At 50.1% G+C, this 22,797-nt stretch overlaps 3 protein-coding genes across 3 annotated transcripts; all 3 read right to left on the bottom strand.

Moving 5' to 3' along the window:
* Positions 1-2,653: 2,653 nt before the first annotated feature.
* LOC123125998 (zinc finger protein ZAT12) lies at positions 2,654-3,409 on the bottom strand. The gene has a single exon (XM_044546425.1). The coding sequence runs from the start codon at positions 3,311-3,313 to the stop codon at positions 2,897-2,899; it is 417 nt and encodes a 138-aa protein (XP_044402360.1). The 5' UTR covers positions 3,314-3,409; the 3' UTR covers positions 2,654-2,896.
* Positions 3,410-14,037: 10,628 nt separating this feature from the next.
* LOC123125997 (zinc finger protein ZAT18) lies at positions 14,038-14,788 on the bottom strand. The gene has a single exon (XM_044546424.1). It carries the CDS (start codon positions 14,700-14,702, stop codon positions 14,196-14,198), a length of 507 nt encoding a protein of 168 aa, XP_044402359.1. The 5' UTR covers positions 14,703-14,788; the 3' UTR covers positions 14,038-14,195.
* Positions 14,789-17,395: 2,607 nt separating this feature from the next.
* LOC123125995 (zinc finger protein ZAT8-like) lies at positions 17,396-18,185 on the bottom strand. The gene has a single exon (XM_044546423.1). The coding sequence runs from the start codon at positions 18,054-18,056 to the stop codon at positions 17,655-17,657; it is 402 nt and encodes a 133-aa protein (XP_044402358.1). The 5' UTR covers positions 18,057-18,185; the 3' UTR covers positions 17,396-17,654.
* Between the last annotated feature and the right edge of the window lie 4,612 nt (positions 18,186-22,797).

Raw genomic sequence — 22,797 nt, 5'->3', positions numbered from 1 at the left:
CCTGACTGTATCTGTACGTACAGCGTGCAGGCATATGTTTACCCCTAGAAAATCAGAGGAGGACGTAGTACTACATAACTCGTCGAGTTCTTTAATCCGGTCGGTGGTCGGTGAGCGCCGGTGAACAGCAAGAACGGCCGCACCACTAGTGGAACGTTGCCCTTCTGCTGGTCGAGGACGGAGGCTTGCTTTTTAGAGCCGGGGAGAAGGACTCCATGACAGCCAGCGCCGCGAGCAGCAGGGCGACCTGGAGGCTCCTCCCGCCGGTCTCTACGAGGAACACGATGACGGCGATGTTCCTGAGCAGCACGAGTAACCTCGACATGGAGGAAGGTATCAACCGGACGAGGGGACAAGCACGCCTGGGCCGCCACACTCTCCTTGAACGACTCAATCAACCATGCCATGCCCTCCACGTCTGGTGCCCCCAAGAACTACTGGTCGCATCAGGCCTTCGATGGCGACGACCGACGAGGACGAAGCAGTGCGGCTCACGGGCTCATAGATTTTTCTTTCCATTTATTAACAAGATTAAGGAGGAGAAAGGAGAACCGTCAGATTATAATGGACAGTAGATATTAAAGCTACAGTACCCGTACAGTGATGACCTTCTTATTATGAAAGAGGACTTTGACGTCTTTTTTATGCATGTTTGCTAGATATCAGGTACCTGTAAAATTATTGGCGTAGTCATTTTTTTTTTACTTTGCCAGAGGCCCAAGCTGGAGGCAACATGACAAGCGTCAACCACGACAAGGTCGAGCTAGGACCTCGCCGGATATGGCGATGCTGCTCCGACCGACAACAAGCTACAGAGTCCTAGGCGGAGGCGACAAAACATGTTGGTAGGTGCGGATCGGGTGATGCTGGTGATCGTCAGGGTTGTTGCACATCGAGGAGCTTAAAGAGATGGTTGCGGCGATGATAAGTAACGATGGTAGGACGATGATGCACGGAATCACCTCAACTTACCTCCTGACACACCTCGTTACCTCAACTTACGTCTTAACACACCTATTGATACCATTACCAAAGCCTAAACCATAGAGCTTTAGCTCACCATCATATTATCATATGAAATCATCACCATTCCCTATTTTTTGATGTGACAAATGGTCTGCAACTACCAACTGGCAACAAACTTAGTGCTCCGTACAACTTCTCCAATTTGTACATATAGAATCATTTAGTTATCCACAGTCAAAACCTAGCTCCCCCCCCCCCCCTCCAAATCACAACTATCACATACTCTTTGCTCACTAATTTTCTCTTTGTTGGATACACTCTGTCTTCCCCGCCGATGATTTAGCGTATTGTGGATTATCATCTCCTCCAACACTTCGAGAGGCTAGCAACTTCAACTTGGAGATGGTAGCACAAGTAACAGTCGTAGGTGGATGATTGCATGCATTGTTGAAGTGATGCCACTTGGAAATGGTAGCACGCATGGGCGGAGCTACACTAGGATTGCATGCATTGTCGATGAGCATGAACATTAACTTCATATTTGTGTCTCTGGTGGTGGTTCAGTGATGGGGTCTCGTTAGCGTCTCAACAAGAAGATAAATAAGAGTGTCCCACCGATCAGAAGCAATAATTAAAATAGATGCATTGTATATACTCCCATACAAAACTATAGGGATGAAGCCAACCCATCCACCTCCATCCATGCTTGTGTTCTCACTTCTATTATGTCTATTGTACCGAGGATTCCAGGCGACTTCTGCCTTATCCACACGCGATTTCCTTCCCCACACGACTAACGGTTGAGCCCTATAGAGGATTTTTAACTCATGTATGAATACATGATCATTTCTTTTGTAGATATGTCATTCCTACAAATACATGCAATTTATCAACACTAGACAAAAACCTTGATCAAAATGTGTAGCTCATGAGCCACACCGATCGACGGCCTATGTGACTTTTAATCTCCCTCCACGAATGAGTATATCAAATACGTTTCAAAACTTGTTGGTTGTGGTGAGTGCACGACATAAGACCCAAATCTAGGTGGGGATACACAATTTATGTGGACTTGTTTTATTATTGCCATAATTTTGTTTTAAATTAGTTTTTGACTTTTTACATGTTGTTCAAAAGCCTACACATTTGATCATGTTTGTGCTCACTTCATCAAATGAAGGCCCATGAGTTTCATGCCTTTGGCGCAGCCACTTGGAGAAGGTGTACAAGTGAACAGCCATTATTTTGGCGGAGCTATACTAGGATTTGGATGTACAAGTGAACAATCATTATTTTGGCAAACATTTTGAATGGCACATATATAATTCACGTATATAGGACAATGCACATCAAATGAATGAGGAAATATGCGTAAAACTAGGATTTTTAGGTGACTCTGTACACCCATTCTTGAGCTGCTGGCTCCGCCACTAGGAGGGATTTTTCTTTGGGTACAGCCACTTGACAAGGGAGCTTCGGTGCTTATAGTCATCACTAGGTGATCTACGAATCTAGGTATAGTTTTTATTATTTTGGGTGTTCGTTGTACTGCCATGACTGAAAATGAATAGATCGGAAGTTTTGACGCAAAAAAAAATGGTAGCAAGGGATTTGTTCAATGATAGAGTGAAAGACCCTCTTTGGAAAAAAAAAACACATGGAATTGATCGACTCAACTCGTAGGCGGTTCAGTTAGAACAGAATAACGAACAAATCAATGTAACACGTATGTAGTCTCAGAAATCAACGAACGAACAAGTCCTAAATACGTACATAATCATAAAAATGAGAGAATGAACCAAGGATCAACACCTACTAGTGTGCAGCAAATGTACAAATCCAATCGCGCACACAGGAGAACCAGTAAACCTGCACTGGGTGCCTACCTATATCGAACCAGCTATAGAGAAACCAATGAAACGCTAGCCAGCTAGACGAAGAGCTGGAGCAGAACCGGCGGTGCCTGGGCCGTGGTGGCGGCCCCGTGCTCGCGGTGCCGGCGCATATGTCCCCCGAGCGCCTGCCCCATCTCGAACTCGAGCCCGCAGATGTGGCACCGGTGCGCCTGCTTCTGGTCCGTGGTCTTCCTGGTCGCCGGCTGATCGGACCCGGCAGCGAGGCCGAGCGCGAGCCCGTTGCGGCCGCGGAGGTGGCTGGTCCGGTGCCCGCCAAGCGCCTGGAACGACGGGAACGAGCGGCTGCACGTCTTGCACACGAACTCCCCGTCCGCGGCGCCGCGGCGCATCTTCTTGCTGCGGTCGGCGATGGCGCCGAGGGAGAGCGAGAGGGAGAGGGACGAGGGCGCATCGGCCTCATCTCTGTACTGCTGCTTCATTGACGAAACCATGGCGGCTAGTCGGATGACCTCTACAAGAGTTCGTAGTTCTGTGCGGATTCGGTCACTCGGAAGAGCTCGGAATTGGCTGTGGATATGGCTCGGTCGTGCAGGGTTAGCCTTTTATAGTGCTAGCGGTGGGGAGTGGCTGGTACTAGTAGCCACCAGGTACATCGCTTGTAGACCACGTCTGGCTTGACGACTGCGGTGCGGAGGCACGACTTGGAGCCCGTCGCGATCGGCGGCGACCCCCCTAAAGCGCAGGTCAGGAAAGATAGAACCTTCTCCTCTGCTCGCGTCAGCCTAGAGTAATTGCTTAGCCTGCTCCGAGGTAGCCCGTGACGCGGTTACGTGCATGTGGACCGAAGGGACAGCGAAATGGGACGGAACCATAATTTGACAGCTCGCGGTCCATATCCGTTGTACTCCTGGTTGGGTATTTGTTGCTGCATGGACCGGCCTACTTTATGTTGACTGGCGCCGATTTGACGGATCAATCAACGACGATTCTTTCGCCAGAAGAATGAGGGCATGCATACTATTCCACAGTTCTTTCTCTTCTTTTGCATGGACGGTTCCAAGTTTCCAGTTTCGGTTCTTGCTCCTGTTCTCCAGTCCAAGAATGGCTTGCCGCGTCCGCATGAATTACAGCACCACATGCATGCAGCTATGGAATTTCTCCGTGATGCATGGCACATGCGCCACGCGCTCCAACGATCGTCCGTGTGCATGCATTGCACTCGTACGCGTGTGTGCATGTGCCTGTATTTCACGGAAATGACTACAAATCCTGACTAGCTAACTGCAATACGCGCTAAATTAGTTCTTTTGCACCACAAGCCATGAATGAGCATGTGCATATCGAGACTCAAGAAACGGATGGCGACGACCCCGATTCAAGTCAATTGTTGTTGGGTACGGCTGGGGAGTGACGTCCCTGTTGTGGAGCTTATGACATACTCCTACTTCTCTCTCGAGCGGTCTGGTCCAATGCGCTAACACATCGGTCCGCAAACTGGTCTGGACGTCTGTTTATCCACAGCAGGGCCGTCTCCAGAAATTTAAGGCCCCTGTGCGAAATGCAAATTGTGGTCCTAAACTTTCTAGAATACTTGGTTTTTAAGAAAAGAAATTTGAATAAATTCAAACACTGTATAAATTATAGGCTAGTCAAGGTAATATAACAAAAATAAACGACCTAAATGTTAAACGAGCAACTATCTTGGAAATCTTGGTGTGTGTCAAGTTGATTAACTAACCAACTTCATATAACAAAAATAAACGACCTGAATTGATGCGTATGCGCACAATATACTGACTAATATAATTATTCAACAGTACACAATATAGTCTAAATTTAATGGATTCAATTTGAGCGCACCTCTTAGACATATCGGTGATGCCCTCACCTTTGGTCTTGGCCACCCGCTGCTTCAACTTGTGTGTTTTGATTTGCTGCGACTTTCCGATCGAGCGACCCGCGGCTAGCGGAATCATGGAATTAATTCTTGATACGAGAAGAGCTATGAATTATGAACTGAGCTGTGTCTCCGGGCAGGAAATGAAGCAATCACTAAAGCAAAAAAAAAACAAAGGAAACGAAGCAATCAAAAACGAGACAACACCATTAGCCCTGCGGCGGCGCATATCTGTCAGTTCGTCTCCGGAAAGATCGTAGATTGATCAATGTATCGGTAGGCGGGAGCCACTAGTTAACGAGCGCTTCTTCGGGAGCCTCGCAACAATCAGCGCCACTTGGCGCGCTCTCAGCCATTCACCACGCGTTGCGCTCTGGGTGCTCCCTCCGGATTTTTATTTTTATTTTTCCGCACGCGTTTTCGGCTATTTAAAAGTTTTTTTTAGGTTTTTCCGATGTTTTGGTTTTCCACCGGTCTTCCTTAGCTTTTCGACCAAAAAATCCGAAATAAAAAATTTGCGTGAAAAAACACGTTTTTTATTCTTTCGCGAGAGTCACTGTTTTGCTTCCGCGAGAGGCACGGTTTTGCTTTCGCGAGAGTCACGGTCGTGCCTCTCGGAAACGAAAAAAAAACGTGTTTTCTGTTTTTTTTTCTTTCGCGAGAGTCACGGTTTTGCTTCCGCGAGAGGCACGGTTGTGCTTTCGCGAGAGTCACGGCAGTGCCTCTAGGAAATGAAAAAAAACCGCGTTTTCTGTTTTTGTCCTTTCGCGAGAGTCACGGTTTACCTTCGCGAGAGGCACGGCTGTGCCTTCGCGAGAGTCACGGCTGTGCCTCTCAGAAACGGAAAATCGCGAGAGTCACGGTTTTGCTTCCGCGAGAGGCACGGTTGTGCTTTCGCGAGAGTCACGGCCGTGCCTCCTCGGAAACGAAAAAAAGGTGTTTTCTCTTCTTCTTTTTCTTTCGCGAGAGTCACGGTTTTGCTTCCGCGAGAGGCGCGGTTGTGATTTCGTGAGAGGCATAGGCGTGCCTCTTTCAGAAAGGGAAAAAACCCGTGCTCCCGGTTCGGTTTTTTTCATGAAAAAAAAGTTCGTCAAAACATATCAACATGGGATCTAGTTTTGAAGATCTCGCCGCGAGGAATCCAACGGTGAATGCGATTTGAGATTTGGACGCACGGTTTGAGAGATAAAACATTTTGAATAAACGGATCTAAGAAAAAAGAAAAACTCCCAGGTTGCGACAAGTGGCGCGCTGCATGTGAGTGATCTTTACAACAAGTACTCCTCAACTAGTGATTTCGTCGGTAGGCTGTGTAGATCGGGACTAGGGCTCGGTTCAGGACATATTGGAGCAGGCCCAGTTCAAGGGAGCCCGCGACTAGCTGCGAAAAAAGGGCCCAAAACAAATAATATACTGGCCCAAAACGGGGGCCCTAGAAATTGGGGACCCTGTGCGGTCGCATAGCCTGCACATGCCCTTGGACGGGCCTGATCCACAAACGGGAGGCAAACCAGAGAGGCCTTTACGAGCGTCCGGACCAGTGCCACGCATGCGTCCGACACCCGGATCGCACAGAAAACCCTCTCTAGCGCCGACGTGAAACGGTTGTTGCGCAAATGCTGGTCAGCATCACTCCAGAGCGTAAAGCCATCATTTGTGCCCGCACAGATCGGACGTGACCTCTCACTGGAGGTGGCATAGAGGCGACGTGCCGGCCAAGAACGTCGCCCATGCCACGTCCAGGTGTCCATGCCTATTCAATGGTGGAGAGACTTGACCAAAAGTCTCTCAGCATTCAAACTAGCCGCCTGACATACCCACTTCGGCGCCCGCAGTCACACAACCTGCTGCTTGGCCTGGCCGGCTCTCGCTATCTATACGTGGTCAATCCCTACACGATCTCCACCGCACCACACCCCCATTCCCGATCTCCTCCATGCACCACGTCGACCATGAACTCGAGCTCCAAAGCGATGTGTGACAAACTCTCCATCAAACAGAAGCAGAAGTTGGCCGGCATTGCGGCTAGCTGGCAGGCCCACCATGTCAGCCGGAGGGCAGCAACACCGACGAGAAGATGGACGAGGTGTACGACGACGAGCCGGCACCACCGCCCTCACCGGCATCACCTTAGAGCATCCGCGGGAACATTTCACCTTGGAGCATGACGTTTGGCAGGTGCAGGAGGACCAAAGCTATAACCTCCGGCGAGCAGGTGAATGACGATGCCGTCGGGGACATGGTCGCCGAGGACCTGGGCTTCCTGAATGAGCAGCATGTGCTATGCCAGTTCACGTGCAGCGGCCTGTTTGCGGAGATCGACGCGGAGGTGGCTGAAGAGGAGGTGCAGGCAAACACGGACGGCGCCAGCTCCGTGTTAGCTGCGCTGCCACCTCGGTTCGTACCCCGCCGCCACGACCACGAGGCCAGCGTGTCCATGTTCGGCGCCGTCGATACAGCAGACTCGGGCGTGGAAGAGTAGCACATGAGACGCCGCCACCACTTGTGTTCTAGGAAGGTCTCTCCCTATTCTTTCGCTCTCGTGGCTTCACTTCGAGGGCTCATGGTCGATGAGCTTGCCGGACATGGGGAAGACAGAATGAAGGGCACGTACTCCGCCATGGCCGGCGATCATTTAGATTAGGTCAAAAAAGTCTCACCCGCTTTTTTTAGTTGAAATATGTCCAAAATATAATGAATTTGGTCCGACTTGCATGAAATTTGTCCATTTTGTTCAAGTTTGCTTTGAAGTGTATGCGGAAATGATTAGATGGACGGCTTCCATGTCAGTGTCCACCGATGGGTACAAACAGGTCCACGGACAAATGTAGCGCCCGTTTTAGAGGTCTGGCATTACAGATGCCCTTACTCCCCTATAGTCTCATTGGTGTCCCTCTTCCATCTCCTTTCTTCTCGAAGTTGTCGTCAAGTTCCTCATATCCGTGCTCATGCAACACAAACTCTATGGGCCATCTCAGGATGGAAATGGGCTAACCCAGACCTGGCCTTGGAGCCGGCACCTGTGGCCCAAGACCAATTTGAGAAGCTACATATCGACCCATATAAAGAATAGTCAGTGGCTTCGTTGGCCCGATGGGTACTTCAGATCAACCCAAATTCTTGTTTTACATTGTCTTATGGACAAACCAGATGTTAAAATTAGGTACGGTCCAATGGAATCCGACTAGCGTAAGAATTAGTAAGATTTCTAACACGTGGTTAACAGAAAAAAAAATCAAGCCACCTGCTTGTGTTTTTGTGCATGTGCATCTTGCCGAAACATATCAAGAATTTTTTTGTTCATATATGCAAGCTTGCGTTTGATGGAAATTATATGACAGACTCGTCGCAAAATCAAGTCATACGACAAGGTCGACGCAATGAAGGTTGTAGATGCTGTGAGTTACAAACTTTAAGGTGGCCGGCCCGGCAAACCCAGCGGGTCACCCGGTGCCTGCATCTTTTTTTAGAAAAGGAGGATGACCCCCGGCCTCTGTATCTGGGCAATGCATACGGCCACTTTATTAATGATTCTCACAAGACTTTACAATGTCATACAACAGTAAGACTAAAGCCGCCGTCTAAGCAACGATGCCTCCAGATCCTAGGGTTTCCCCCGGAGCAGCATGAGTGGGTCGACAGTAGTTACACGACGATGCCTCCACCAAGGTAACGGCGAGAACGCCGCCATCGCCTGCCGTCGGTTCGGTTTTCACCGGCAACCATGTCTCCCCTACTCAGAGCTGGGACAAGATGATGGATCTCAAGATCCGATCACCAAGCCTCTGGCCGGCCATCTCTGGAAGAAGATGACCACCACGTCCACCAGCGTCACCACGCCGGGCACGCGTCGCCGCCGGCACCCCCATGGTGCCTAGAGGCCAACAAGCCCCGACAAACAGCACGCCTCGCTAGCCGCCATGGCCCAAACCCAAGCACCGCCAGATCTAGATCGGATCGGGGTCAAGGGCCCCAAGCCACAGCCGCCGCGGAGGCAGCATCACTGGACGGTGCCTGGCCCTCCACCCCGCTGTAGGACCGAGTCATCGCCGGAGCTCCGCCGCGCCAGCCCGGTAACTGCATTGTTGACCCAAATCTCTTTTGAGACCGACCCACATAACCCATTGGCCTTGAATTTTTCGGTCGGGTCAGCGACCCAGCAGGCCAACCCGGCCCATTCCCATCCTGAGGGCCATCGGGCACCAATAGGTGTGTCACTAGTTTCTTTAGATGCAAGTCATAGGGAGGATCCTCTTTTATATCATAAAACCCCATAAAACGGATGGGCAGAAACTTACAACGTTCTAAGAGTGCAAACAAAAATAAATCTACTAGGCATACCAGCTTACAAAGGTAGATAAGCAAGCACTGACTCGAATAGCACAAAAGGGCACAACTAAGCCATATTAGCCGATCAAGACGGAGCCCCCATCCCCCCCACCCCCCCACACACACAGATGAAGGCGGAGCCCCCCTCCCCCCACACAGATACACCGACACCCACCCCCTTCCCACGCGCAACCGCGACTTCCAAATCAGGTGCCACGCGAAGGAGGAGCCCTCATCGCCACGCCGCGACTCACGTGGCAAGGCCGTGAAGGATGAGGTGCCGCCGGCGATCCCAAAGGCGCGTGGGCACCTCCTCCACTACCTTGGTGGTCGTGGAGCTTCATGAGGCCCGAGTAGAGGGCGCATAAGGAGGCGGCGAGGCGGGAGCGGTGCGCTGCGTTCGCCAAGTCTGACGAGGCGCCCAGTTGGGTTCACAAGGACCCCGACCTCGCGGAGGCCTGGGCAATTGGACGGTCGTTGATAACCGCCGAGACGACTGTGCGGCAACGCCTCCGCCTGGATGGGGAGCTCGCTAAGATCGGCGAGGGGTGGTATCGCAGCGAGACCGACGCCGCGGCCGGCGGCAGCGGCAAGGCTAAGGCTCCAAGGATGGGGTTGGTCACGGAGGCCATCCGCACAACACAGGAGGAAGCGGAGCGGCTCCATTGCGAGCGCCAGGCGGCAGCCGAGCAGGGCCGCCGCACCCTCGCGTCCTTGTACCGCCGGGAAGGGATCACTCTAATGACGACAACGACGCAGACGACAACGGCACGGAGGTGCCGCTGGACAGGCTGGGCACACGTATAACGTCACCGCCCGCTACAAGCTAGTATAGATTTTTGTTTGCTTTTAGGTTTTATTAGTTGAACGGACGAAGTACCGTCCTTTTTATGTAAATTATGTTCAAGCTTAAATGAATTTTGTTTTGATACCACGGAAATCAGTTGGCTTGTTCAAATGCACTTTAAAATGTATGCGGGCACCGTTGAATGACCGGCTCGCGTATCACTTTCTGCGAACGTGTCCACGCAAATGCGCAGACAAATACAGTGTGCATGTTCACATTGGAGAGATGTCCTCGGCCACGACTAGGTAACGTCAGCACGGACACACTCCGATCTACGCGGGACTATGTAGCATGCACATGCAGACCCCTTTTGGGGCCATCTTCTCGCTGAGTGCACGAGCACCGCACACTGCTTGCTAGCAGATTTAAAATGGCACCAAAAGGAACAGATATCTAGCCGCCAGCACGAATAAACAAATAAATCGAGTCGGTTGCAGTTGACAAGCAACGCGCCACTGCGTTGGTGCACCGGCCGGAATTGCTTGCGGCCGACGAGCAGCCGCGCGAGAGCGAGCAAGCTTGCTTGGTCAGCAGGGAAACGGGAGCCGTGTGCAACTGTGCAAATTATGCAGTTGGGAGCAGCGGAGAAAACGTGGCCCCTGCGACGCGGCGAATGCAGGTATGGAACAGAGCTGTCTTTCTACAGGAGTAACCCATTGACCCGAACCTGCAGCTCAGTGGTTCTACGTGGCCGCACCGCCGGCTCCGCAGCTACTTGCTGACAACTTGGTACGCGTACGTCTCTCGAGAGAGCGCTGGATCGCGCCCTGGCAAAACCGCGTACAGTACCGGCCGGTTTGGGCCCTGCCCTTCTCCACATGAATCCAGGCTACCCGTCCGTACAAATTATGCTTTATTTGATATTCATCATGTAAACAGGTCAGCTAACGTCCTGACGCATCTTTATGCAAAGCGTGCTTGCAATCTGAATGTGACCGATAGCTAGCTTGAGGAGACTCCTACCTTCTTGGTGACCAGCCTCTTGGCTGATTGTCCTGAAAATGCCTTCATATGAATAAAAAACTCTCTATGTTTCCCCCCAAAAAAAGAAAGGCTACCCGTCCATCTACGCAAAGTTGTTCCTAGAATGTGATGATGGGCAAAGCCAGTGATGACTGATGAGCTTTTTTTTGTTGAGAACAATGACCGATGAGTATTATTCGCAAAATAAAAAATGACCGATGAGTACGTTGTACGGACCTGGTTTTACTAAAAATATTAGTATTTAATTAAGCTTCATTTCTTTGCAAGCGTATCAACGCGTCTGCCGTAAAATGACTTCAAGCTCTTCATCGTGTGTGACCTTAGGGCCATGGCGGCGCGGTGGATCTCGGCCCTTGCCGGCGGGAGGCTATGTTTTTAATTGTTTTCTCGCGTTTTGTTAGGGTTTGATGTTTTCCGATGGGATCCTTTCGATCTACGCAACTCTTCATCGGCGGCGGTTGTTGTTCCGCTGAGCTGGTCCTATGGGGCCTTAGCACGACGACTTCCCGAAGTTTTGCCCGGCTCCACCGAGGGAGGGGCAATGACGGCGGCGCGCCTTCGGCTCGCTTCAGTGCTTGTAGTCGTCGCTAGGTGGTCTACGGATCTGGATGTAATTTTTATTATTTCCGGCATTCGTTGTACTGCCATGATGGAAGATGAAAAGATCGAAAGTTTTTTTTAAAAAAAGTTAATATTCCCTTCGCTTCAAAAATAATTAAAGTTCTAGAATTGTGCTATGACAAACTTGCTTAAGTTTGATCAACTCTACAGAAAGATTTACTAAGATTTTGCGACATCAAATACATATAATACGAAAGCATATGTCATAAAGATTCTCACGAGATTAATTCGATGCTATAGATGCGATATATTTTAAGAACTGATTAAACTTAAAACAAATTTGACTTAGGACATAACCAAAACTTCAATTATTTTGCAACGCATGCAGTATTTTGCCGAGCAGCAACTAGCTAGACCGCTTTTACCAGACGCTCCTCATCCTTGGGCCAAAAGCTGCGCGGAGATACCGTGCGATATACCCCGGTCGGTGCTCTTCGTCTCTGACCTCAGGGCGGAGAACAACCTCATCGACTGACATGGTACTCTTCTCCGGCAAGTTGATTCACCGCGGCTAGTTCTTCTCGACCAGCAGGGCCATGTCGATGACCGCGCAGGACGCGAAGGTGACTGGATAGCGGAGGGTTATGACGTATAGTTTCGTGCCATCTGGATCGTGTCTGTGGCCTGTTATACTGAGGAGGTACACAGATCGAACCGGGATGGGGGTGGTGGCATTCGATGGCACGCACCATTATCGAGACTGCATTATTGTCTCGATGGCGGAATGACCAACAATGGAAGTTGGCGATATACAGATCTTGTGTCTGGGCACCTCTTGGCCCAAGGTGGATGCGGTAGTGGTGGAGATGGTGGTGCCGTCACCAGGGATGCAGGACATGCCAATTGTGCTGGACGACGACGAGGAAGCCAGACAGATGAGGAAGAAGGGGATACGGGAGATCACGCAGCTGCTTCAACGTTCCTCTCGGTCCCCACGTCGCTCCGTAAGGATCCGCGCGCTCGTCCTCAACTCGGGCGAGCAAACGAATCACTGTATTGTCAATGTTGAGTCGTTCTCAAGCTGTGATGGTAGCTCTTTATATTGCATGAGTTTACGTACGGAGGCTCCGTACTGGACTTATCAAATATACAATCGCGTTGAACAACAACATCTCTACTCCTAATGTCTGAGTTGATAGGATTGCGTCCATGGCTTTTTTTCGTCCCTTCACCCTCAGTCCGCCGGTTTATTTTTGCGTCACCTCTCACACAACGGAAAAAAAAAATCTAAACTAATCAGAACTTTCCATGTCGACACAAGCTATTTAGTAATGTCTTTATGTGAAACAATCAATCACGATCAATCTCTAAAGATCAAATCTAAATTAATTAACCTTGCCATAAATCTCTCATGCGTCCGAGACGGTGCCTCCTCGAGTCCGACCAAGTCCTGCCACCTCCTCACATACCTCTCTTTTAAGCTTACATGGGTGGATGGTGCGTTGATCAGGGAAGTTTTGATGGTGTCTTATCTTCGGAGGCATCCGGTGTCACTTGAAACGCGACTTTGTCTTTTAGTTTAGGGTAGGCATCTTGTGTTGTGGTTGTAATGTGTGTGGTGACATGTATTCAGACTGCTATGGTGTGGAGTTTGCGCTACACTTGTAGTTTGTAACAAGGGTAGTCCTCTTGTAACCTGCTTCTTTCTTCTATAAAAATACGATACGCCTAGGCGTACTTTTGAAAAGGAAGATGTCTTAAGCAAAAAAAAAAGATCGAGATGGTTGAAAAAGGATTTAAAAAGTATATGTGTGACACTATTGTTGTTGAACTACTAAAAATATGTATGCCCCCGCTGCCACCGTCAAGGATTCTCTTGATCGGGCACTACATTTTGTTCCTTATTTCGGTGAGAAGGTGATCATAGTTCTTCTATTTTGAGTATCTGTGTTACGATAAATACAAAGAATCTCATCAATGGGGTTTTTAACTGGTTTGAGGGTGTGTCAAAGAAACAAGCATGTCCTGCTAATGAACCATGACAAAGTTTGGCGACTGAGGTTGTAGCAGTAGGAGAATCACTCGAGGTATTGTAAAATGGCTAAGATAGCAAATATGCACATCTTATGTTTTCTATAAAAGAATTTTACATTGTACGGATATCCTACTTAGGGAAAGTTGTGGTGTCAACAATTTGATAAGACCCGGAGGAAACACTAGCCAGATTTTGAGTGGAGTGGCAACCTAGTGAAGTACTCCCTCCAGTCGTTTTTACTCTGCGTATAAGATTTGTGTCAAGTCAAACTTTGCAAAGTTTGACCAAATTTATATTAAAAAAATACCAACATCTACAATACCAAATATATAAAATATGAAACTACATTTCACAATGAATCTAATGATATTGATTTGGTATTGTGAATGTCAATACATTTTTCTATAAGTTTGGTTAAATTAGGGATATTTTGAATTTAGATAGATCCATTTATTGGCCCGTGGCAACGCACGGACATTCTACTAGTATTCATAGAAAAACAATCTGGATGCAAGAATCTGTCAATAGCATTTGGAACAAACGAATGTGTCTTCATTATGTATACAAGTGCATGTAAACCTTCAGTCAATCGGTTAGAAAATGGACCGATCCAAAGCAAATATCCAGCACGAACGGGAACGCTAATCAGCAAATACGTACTCTATACGACGTTGAACAAACAAGTCCTGAACTAACAAGCATTGAGATCCAGCTAGCAGGCTAGACGAACAGCTCGAGCAAAACAGGCAGCCGGTCGGCGGCGGCCTGGTGCCCCGCCTCCTGATCCGACAGCGCGACCCACCGGTCGAGCGCCATCTCCTCGCGGTGCCGCCGCATGTGCCCGCCGAGCGCCTGGCCTGTCTCGAAGCCCAGTGTGCAGATCTGGCAGTCGTGCTGCTGCTTGTCGTCGTGCCTTTGCCGCTCCCCGATGGCCCTGGCGACGCCGACGCCGAGCTCCAGCCCGCAGCGGCCGCGGAGGTGGCTGGTCCGGTGGCCGCCGAGCGCCTGGAACGTCTCGAAGGCGCGCCCGCAAGTCTTGCAGACGAACTCTCCCTCCCCCGAAGTGGCCACTACCCTCCCTCGCCGTGCCCTCTTCCTGGGCGCTGCCGCCGGCGCACCGGCCGAGTCGGCCGAGGTTGTGGTGGACGTCGATGAGTCTGTGATGAGAGACAGCGCCAGCGACGCTGCTGGCTCCTTCTCCCTTGCGCGCTTCATCCCCTCTCCCATGGATTCGCTACTCGTCTAAATGATTTGCTGCTCGTCTGTGATCGAAGCTTTTTTGTGCTGTTGTGGAGTTGTGTCTGGAGAAGGAAGAATGGATGGATAGATGGGTCGGCAGGGGAGACGGGCGCACTTATATATAGGCTGTGTAGCTGGCATGCGTGTTGCTGCCGGGGGAGCTTACGTGTGCGCCGAGTTGGTGGGGGCTGGCCTACCTCTGGCGTCTGTGGACCAATCGTTCGAAGCCACCGCGACGTTTGCGACGTGACGGATAGGATCGGGCTCTCGGATATTTCAGTCGTGCGTAGCGCGGCCGATCGTGTGGTGTGAGTAAATTGCACAGAAGTACCACCATCGAGGCATTGGAAGCAGCTTGGTATTAAGTTTGGTAATTTTTACATGTCAGTACCAAGTCTGGGGCTAGACGTTACAAAAAGGTCTAAATCGCGTATAAACGCTTATTGACAGTGTATCTGACCGGCAGGGCCCGCCTGTCAGCTGCTGACGTGGCATTTTTTTTGCAGAAACCCCCCGCACCTCCTTCGTCCTCACGCGCGACGGTGCCCGATCTGGATCGAGGGGAGGAGCCCCTCGAGCCCGTGCTCCTTCGCCTCCCGTAACCCCCGTCCCCTCGCCCTCTCCCCGTGGCGGCCTCCTACCTCAGCCGGCGCGCTCCCGTTAAGCCGTCTTACCTTACCACTGCAAGAGAAGCAGATCACTCGGAGCTCTTCTTCTTCTTCCTCCTACTGCTGCTGTGGCGCGGCGATGAGGTGAGTGAGCAGAGCTTGCCCGGGAGGGGGGTCGATGCCCACGCAGCAGCTCACGACATTCCAGCTGCTCCCGCCCGCTCACGCGCACGGCGACCGGCGACAGTACCAGTACCAGCACCACCACCAGGACCTGCGGCGGCGGAGGAGGAGGCCTGTGGGACCCCGCGTCTGTGCTCGACCGCCGGGCCAGCCCCGCCGCGCATCCCACGCTGTCTTCCCCCTCGCCCCTGCCCGCCGGCGTGGCGGCCCTCGCCAAGAACGTCTCCGCGGCCCCGCCGGCGCAGGCATGGCCGCCCCCGCCGGGCCCCGGGGCGAACGACGACGACACCAAGGACGACTGGGTCCACCACCTGCCGCCCCTCGACATGGTCGGCTGGGGCGACCCGCACGCCACCGCGATGCAGGAGCCGCACCCGCCGCCCTCCTCGCAGGATAGCACCTTCCTCCGCTGGATCATCGGCGGCGGGGACGACGAGGACGACGACTCCGGGGGTGGAGCGCGCGGGGGTGGAGATGGAGGCGGGCGCGGAGGGAGAGTGCGAGGGCGAGGGCGGCGAGGCGGGCGCGGAGCGACACCGTGGGGGGGGGGGGTTCTGCAGAAAAATGCCACGTCAGCAGCTGACAGGCGGGCCCTGCCGGTCAGATACACTGTCAATACGCGTTTATACGCGATTTAGACCTTTTTGTAACGTCTAGCCCCAGACTTGATACTGACATGTAAAAATTACCAAACTTGGTACCAATCTGTTTCCAATGCCCCAATTGTGGTACTTCTGTGCAATTTACTCAGTGGCGTCAGATGTCACGCCACAAGGCGCGTGGCGACGGGCAGCTGTTTAGCTTCCAGGGACTCTGTATTTGGACGGCGGAAGGGCCTGGAAGGTTCTAGAGCCCGGGAAAAGATCTTTGAATGGCGCAAGATCATTCAGACTTGCGTGTGCTGCATACATACTACTCCGTATTTTCTACTGACTGCGCTACGCACACTAGTACTTCATGGCATCCGTAGACAAGTTCTGTTCACAAGGAAAGGAGTATTAAAGGAAAGTTTAATACTTCCTCTGATCCATAATACTCCCTCCGTCTCAAAATAAGTGTCTCAAGATTAATAGAAATTTATACTAGAGCTAGTACAAAGTTGAGACACTTATTTTGAGACGGAAGGAGTAATTAACATTTTTACAGAGAAAAGGTTAGGTAATCTACCGTGACGTACCTAGTGATGACCAATCTCATTTTCTTCTTTTCTTCGGAGGGGGGATACCGTCTACGGTAGGATTGATTGAGACACTACGGCCACTCTTCACTGGGCATATTGTTTGTTAAAGTGAATCAGAACGTAATCGAATTATGATTGATTTTTGTTGACGATCTCCCTTACTGTGGACATAATCAGATTCAGTGGTCAACCCGTTAACAGGAAAGAATAAAATAGTCCGCGTGTGGATAGAAGCGATCTGAAATCTTCTAGAGTTTGTGAAAAGATCTTTAATCGCGCAGGATCTTTCATACTTGGGTAGTGTATACACTAGCACGCACAGTAAAAGAAGTTAGGTAACCATAGTCGAACCTAGCTTCATGTATACTCACTTCGTCTTTAAGTGCATTTGTCGCCTACTCTTCGCTCACTCATTCTCTTCCTTTCATTGGATACACTCATGTCTTTTCCGCCGATGGTTCAGGCTCTCTTTGATTCGTAGGATTCTTAAAACATAGGAATAAAAAAAGGATTGGAGTGGCATATGCCCATTTGAATCTCATAGAATTAGCACAGCGTGTTTGATGCCACGGGAAAACAATGAAAGTGAAAAAAAAGATTGAAGTGGATGCTAAATTGAAATCTAGTACACATGCATAACTTTATGAATATTGAAATCTAGGTTTCCGAATATAGCTTCGAACAGTGTTTCCGAGTGTTTTTTCAGAATGGACTATTCATAAGGGTTTCCGTGCAACTAACTTCCAGAAATCAACGCCCATATAGTGTCCGCAAAAGCACAATAACACATATATAGTCTCTGTAATAAATGAATGAACGAGTCCTAAATATTTACATAAGCGTACAAACATGAGATAATGAACCGAGACCAACGCCTACTAGTGTGCAACAAATCTACAAATCCAATCGCGCACATAGATGAACCAGCAAACCGGCACTAGATGTCTATCCTTATCGAACCAGCTAGAGCTAGACGAAGAGCTGTAGCAGAACGGGCGGCGCCTGCGCCATGGTGGTGGCTTCCTGTTCGCGGTGCCGGCGCATGTGGCCGCCTAGGGCCTGCCCCAGCTCGAACTCAAGCCCGCAGACGTGGCACTGGTGCGCCAGGTTCTGCTTCGTGGCCTTCTTGGTCGCCGGCTCGGAACCCTGGGCGAGGCTGAGGGCAAGCCCATGACGGCCACGGAGGTGGCTTGTCCGGTGCCCGCCCAGCGCCTGGAACGACGGGAACGAGCGGCCGCACGTCTTGCACACGAACTCGCCGTCCGCACTGCGGCGCATCTTCTTGTTCCGGTCAGCCACGACACCGAGGGAGAGCGAGAGGGACAGTGGCACCTCGGCCTGATCTCTGCAGTGCTTCATCGACGAGACCATCGGCGCGAGGCAAATGCGATATGATCAATGAGAGTTCGCGCGTCTGTGCGAACTGTGAAGCGATGGGCGAGATGAGATGTGGAATGGATTCAGTCACTTGGAAGAGCTCAGAGGAATTGGCTGTGGATGTGGCTCGGCTCCGTGGATTGTTGGCCTTTTATTCTATAGATGGAGTACTACTACTAGCAGGTAGCAGCAAGGTGCGTCACGTGTACACCACGTCGCTCTTGACGTCCGAGGTAGGAGGCACGACTTGAGCCCGTCGCCATCGACGGCGACCCGACTTGAAGTTAGAACCTTCTCTTCTGCTCGCGTCAGTTTAGAATAATCGCTTAGCTTGCTCCCCAGGTAGCCCGAACGCGGTTGGACGGAAGCTTAATTAATTATTAGCTGTGGTGATATGTACTATAAGCTGGTGCGCGGTGGGACGCAGACGCAATCCATGTCCGATGCCGTTGGACACGAACATTAGTACTGGTCGTGGTGGTCGAGTATTTGTCGTTACTGATTTGACGGGCCATTCGACGACGAGACTTGCGCCTGAAGAACAAGAGATCACACCCGATTCCACACTTCCTATTCCTGCCGGGATGATTCCACATTTCCAATTTTGTTCTCTTCTTCTAGTGTAAAAATGGCTTTCCGCACGTTTAAAAAAAAATCTTGCACGTTTCAAAAAAATGGCTTTCCGCGTTCACCACAATTGCTGCACCACGGCCAAGGAATTTCTCCGTGCATGGAGTTGCATGCGCGACGCGCTCGATCGATTGTCAGTGTGCGTTATACTCATACGCGTGTGCGTGTGTCTGTTTTTCTCCGAAATACTACAAATTCTGACTAGCTAACATCGGTACGAACTGAACTAGTTCTTTCGCACGGCAAGCCAGGACCATGCAGAGACTCTCGAAAGATCCATAGCGACCACGCCGATCCAACTCAATTGTTGTTGGGTACAGCTACGGCGTGACGTCCGTGTTCTATAGTTTACTAGTAAGGTACACGTGCATTGCACGCATAAGATTTGGCAAGTAAATTATGAATAAATACCACACTGTAGCATATAAGTTTTGAGTCATATATGCATGATGTAGATATTCGTTTAATTTTATAGTTCATCTCATTCAAAATCAATTAGTTTTATAAAAAAATCTATTTTAAGATTCATGAAATTGTGCATTGTAAAGCATAAAGCAAAAACAAATAATGGCAATTTATTTAAAAAAAAAAGTTTGGTCAATTATGATACGAAAGATTCTAGAACAAAGGAGAAGTGCTTGTGTTTTGAGGTTTGTGCATTATGCTTAAGTTCAACCATGGAGTCTTCTAGATTCTACATGTGGCTGAATCTGATGGAATGTAGATGATATCCAACGGCCAGTAGTGCTCGGATTTGCCATCTCTGCACCGTCGGATTGGCTTCATCCAACGACAAACTTTCAAAGTTATTCACACACTATTTAGGGGGTATAGATACTACTCTCTCTACAATAGTTTCATCTCCGTCCCTCCTTTTTCTTCTCAAAGTTGTCCTCGAGTTCACCGCGTCCGTGCGACGCCAACTAAAGTTCCATCACACACGCACCGATCAAGATCGTCACTAGTTTATCTTGGATGAAGGAAGCAAGGGAGCACCCGCCCCATAAAGTGGGACCAACAAAAGGTTTACAAGCTTCAGAGAGTTCAGTGGAAAATAAAAATTGTGGGAATACCAGCTTTCGAAGATAGCTTAGTGAGCACACACTCAAATCACACAAGACGGAACGACTAAGCCATCTTACGCATTCAAGTACTACGGCCGGTTGGCGGTGTGCAGGAGCCTCAGTTTTGCGAGAGCCACATCCGACATTCCCCGCTCCTTTCTGTTGTCCTGGGTCGTCATAGCTGGGCGCGACACTAATCTAGCAGAGAGTGTTACCCATCGCTCACCGGCGCCCTTAGGTGTCGTTGTTGTTGCCACCAAGTTGCCGAGGAACTCCCGCCCTCGTCTTGTCCTTTCATTTCTCTTCCCTTGTTTATCTCTGCAACAACATGTCGTGTCTTAGGAACTTAGAACATTCGTGTGCAATAGTTTTTGGTTGAGAAATTAACTGTTCTAACTCAAGAGAAAAGACGAAGTCCATAGATGAATATAAACAACTATGACTCCAAATTAGTTACATTAAATTTATCATAAATATATTTTTATAAAAATATAGTGATGTGATGTTTTATTTATGGGCATGTATTTTCATTAAAATGGACAAATATATATACAATTGGTTTATGAGAGAACTAAAATTTCAGGTGTTGAATAAAAGTGAGTAGAGAAAATTGATTTGTTTGAAATAACTAACCCTCAACTCCTTGAAAGCAAAAATTGGATCAGTTGATTTTGGACAGGAGAGGTGTGAAGAGGCAGCGCCAATGAAGAAGGAAGGGGGACATGGAGGGATGGTCAGGAAGACAGCAACGTGGCGAAGGGGGTGGCTGGGGTCCGTAACAGAGTAGCTATCCGTGGGTGCTGGAGCAGTTAAGCCTGTGTTGTAGCTGTCAGGCTAGGGAAAAGGGAAGAAAGTCGGATAGTCGTACGATCGATATCCAATGGTCATAGCGAACGATGAAAATACAATAAGAAGCAAAAAAAAAAAAAACATATGTATAGGCATTACCACAAAATCATGACGTCGCAGCTTCTCGTGTACTAGCACTTGTTTTCTCTCACAAATGCTATACTACTAGAAGCGATCGCGCGCCTTGCCGCGCCATTTGTCTTACATGTGTATCTAAGTGATTATTCATTGCTGGGATGCTTGCTTTCTAGGGGCTCTAGGCAGTACTTTTGTGTAGGTTGGACTTGTGTCAGCGTTCTCTTTTTGGTGTCATTTTAGCAGCGCAGTGGTCTGTCACACAGGGTCGCGTCGTTCTCCAACATGCAGGTAGGAGCTAAAACAAGGGAAAGAATAAGCCCCTTAGAAACATGCCACTCGTCTCTCGGCAAAGAACGTTGGTTGTTCGTGGAGCAAGCCCTGCTCCAGTATCAACACTTTCTTAGGCTGAAATGTCCCTTCCCAACCAGTTATGCAGTCTTTACCTAGATAGAACAGAAATAGTTAATGTAAATCTCTTGGGATTCAGACTAGTCCAAAAGGCTCCTTGCAGTGTTGTAAAAGTCTTAATAGCAAGCTTGGAGAAGGAATGGTTAGTGTACATCCCGGGCCACTCAACAGAGGACCAACTATCTTCTTTTACTTTTTCAATAAATTTCATGACCATCACATCAATCAACTCCTCTGATAAAATGATCTTCAGTTAATAGTTGTTTTCTTGGGCTTGCATCACCAATTCCCCGGTACCAAAAAAACATAGGTACTCCCTCTGTTTCTTTTTAGTCTGCATATAAGATTTGGTCAAAGTCAAACTTCGCAAAGTTTGACCAACTTTGTAGAAAAAATATGAACATCTACAATACTAAATTTATATGGTATGGAAATTAATTTCATGATGCATCTAACAATACTGATTTCATATTATGAATCTCACTAGTAGAAAAGAGGGCTTTGGTTCAGGCCGGGTCAGCCCATTAGTCCCGGTTCAGTCCAGAACCGGGACCCATGGGGGCACTGGTCCCGGTTCGTGAGGCCAGGGGCCTGCCGGGCCTCGTGGGGGCATTGGTCCCGGTTCGTCTGGCTCCTTTGGTCCCGGTTAGTGGGACGAACCGGGACCAATGGGCCTCGCTCCTGGCCCACCACCATTGGACCCGGCTGGTGGCTTGAACCGGGACCACAGGCTGCCCTTTAGTCCCGGTTCATGCCACGAACCGGGACCAATGAGGTGCCTATATCTACCCCTCGCCCGTGAGCAGTGTTGGTGATCGTAGCAGAATTTTAAAATTTCCTACGCATCACCAAGATCCATCTATGGAGTATACTAGCAACGAGGGGAAAGGAGTGCATCTACATACCCTTGCAGATCGCGAGCGGAAGCGTTTCAATGAACGGGGTTGATGGAGTCGTACTCGCCGTGATCCAAATCACCGATGACCGAGTGCCGAACGGACGGCACCTCCGCGTTCAACACACGTAGGAGCAGCGACGTCTCCTCCTTCTTGATCCAGCAAGGGGGAAGGAGAGGTTGATGGAGATCCAGCAGCACGACGGCGTGGTGGTGGATGTAGCGGGGATCCCGGCAGGGATTCGCCAAGCGCAAGCGGGGAGGAGAGGTGTTGCAGGGGGAGAGGGAGGCGCCAGGGGTTGTGTTGTTGCTGCCCTCCCTCCCCCCACTATATATAGGCCCCCTGGGAGGGGGGGCGCCGGCCTGGAACCCATCTACATGGGGCGGGGCGGCCAAGGGGGAAGGGGGGGTGGCTTCCCCCCCAAGCCAAGCGGGGCGCCCCCCACCCCTAGGGTTTCCAACCCTAGGCGCAGGGGGAGGCCCAAGGGGGGGCGCCCCAGCCCACTAAGGGCTGGTTCCCTTCCCACTTCAGCCCATGGGGCCCTCCGGGATAGGTGGCCCCACCCGGTGGACCCCCGGGACCATTCCGGTGGTCCCGGTACAATACCGATAACCCCCGAAACTTTCCCGGTGGCCGAAACTGGACTTCCCATATATAATTCTTCACCTCCGGACCATTCTGGAACTCCTCGTGACGTCCGGGATCTCATCCGGGACTCCGAACAACTTTCGGGTTTCCGCATACTCATATCTCTACAACCCTAGCGTCACCGAACCTTAAGTGTGTAGACCCTACGGATTCGGGAGACAT

Source organism: Triticum aestivum, chromosome 5D (genome assembly GCF_018294505.1).
Source record: "Triticum aestivum cultivar Chinese Spring chromosome 5D, IWGSC CS RefSeq v2.1, whole genome shotgun sequence".
Taxonomy (NCBI): Eukaryota; Viridiplantae; Streptophyta; class Magnoliopsida; order Poales; family Poaceae; genus Triticum; species Triticum aestivum.
The sequence above is the reverse complement of the archived record's forward strand: the minus strand, read 5'-3'. Positions and strand labels throughout refer to the sequence as shown.

Bases quoted from the DNA above. Each gene is read 5' to 3' on its own strand.
- LOC123125997 (XM_044546424.1), bottom strand. From the start codon at position 14,702: ATGGGAGAGGGGATGAAGCGCGCAAGGGAGAAGGAGCCAGCAGCGTCG.
- LOC123125998 (XM_044546425.1), bottom strand. From the start codon at position 3,313: ATGGTTTCGTCAATGAAGCAGCAGTACAGAGATGAGGCCGATGCGCCC.
- LOC123125995 (XM_044546423.1), bottom strand. From the start codon at position 18,056: ATGGTCTCGTCGATGAAGCACTGCAGAGATCAGGCCGAGGTGCCACTG.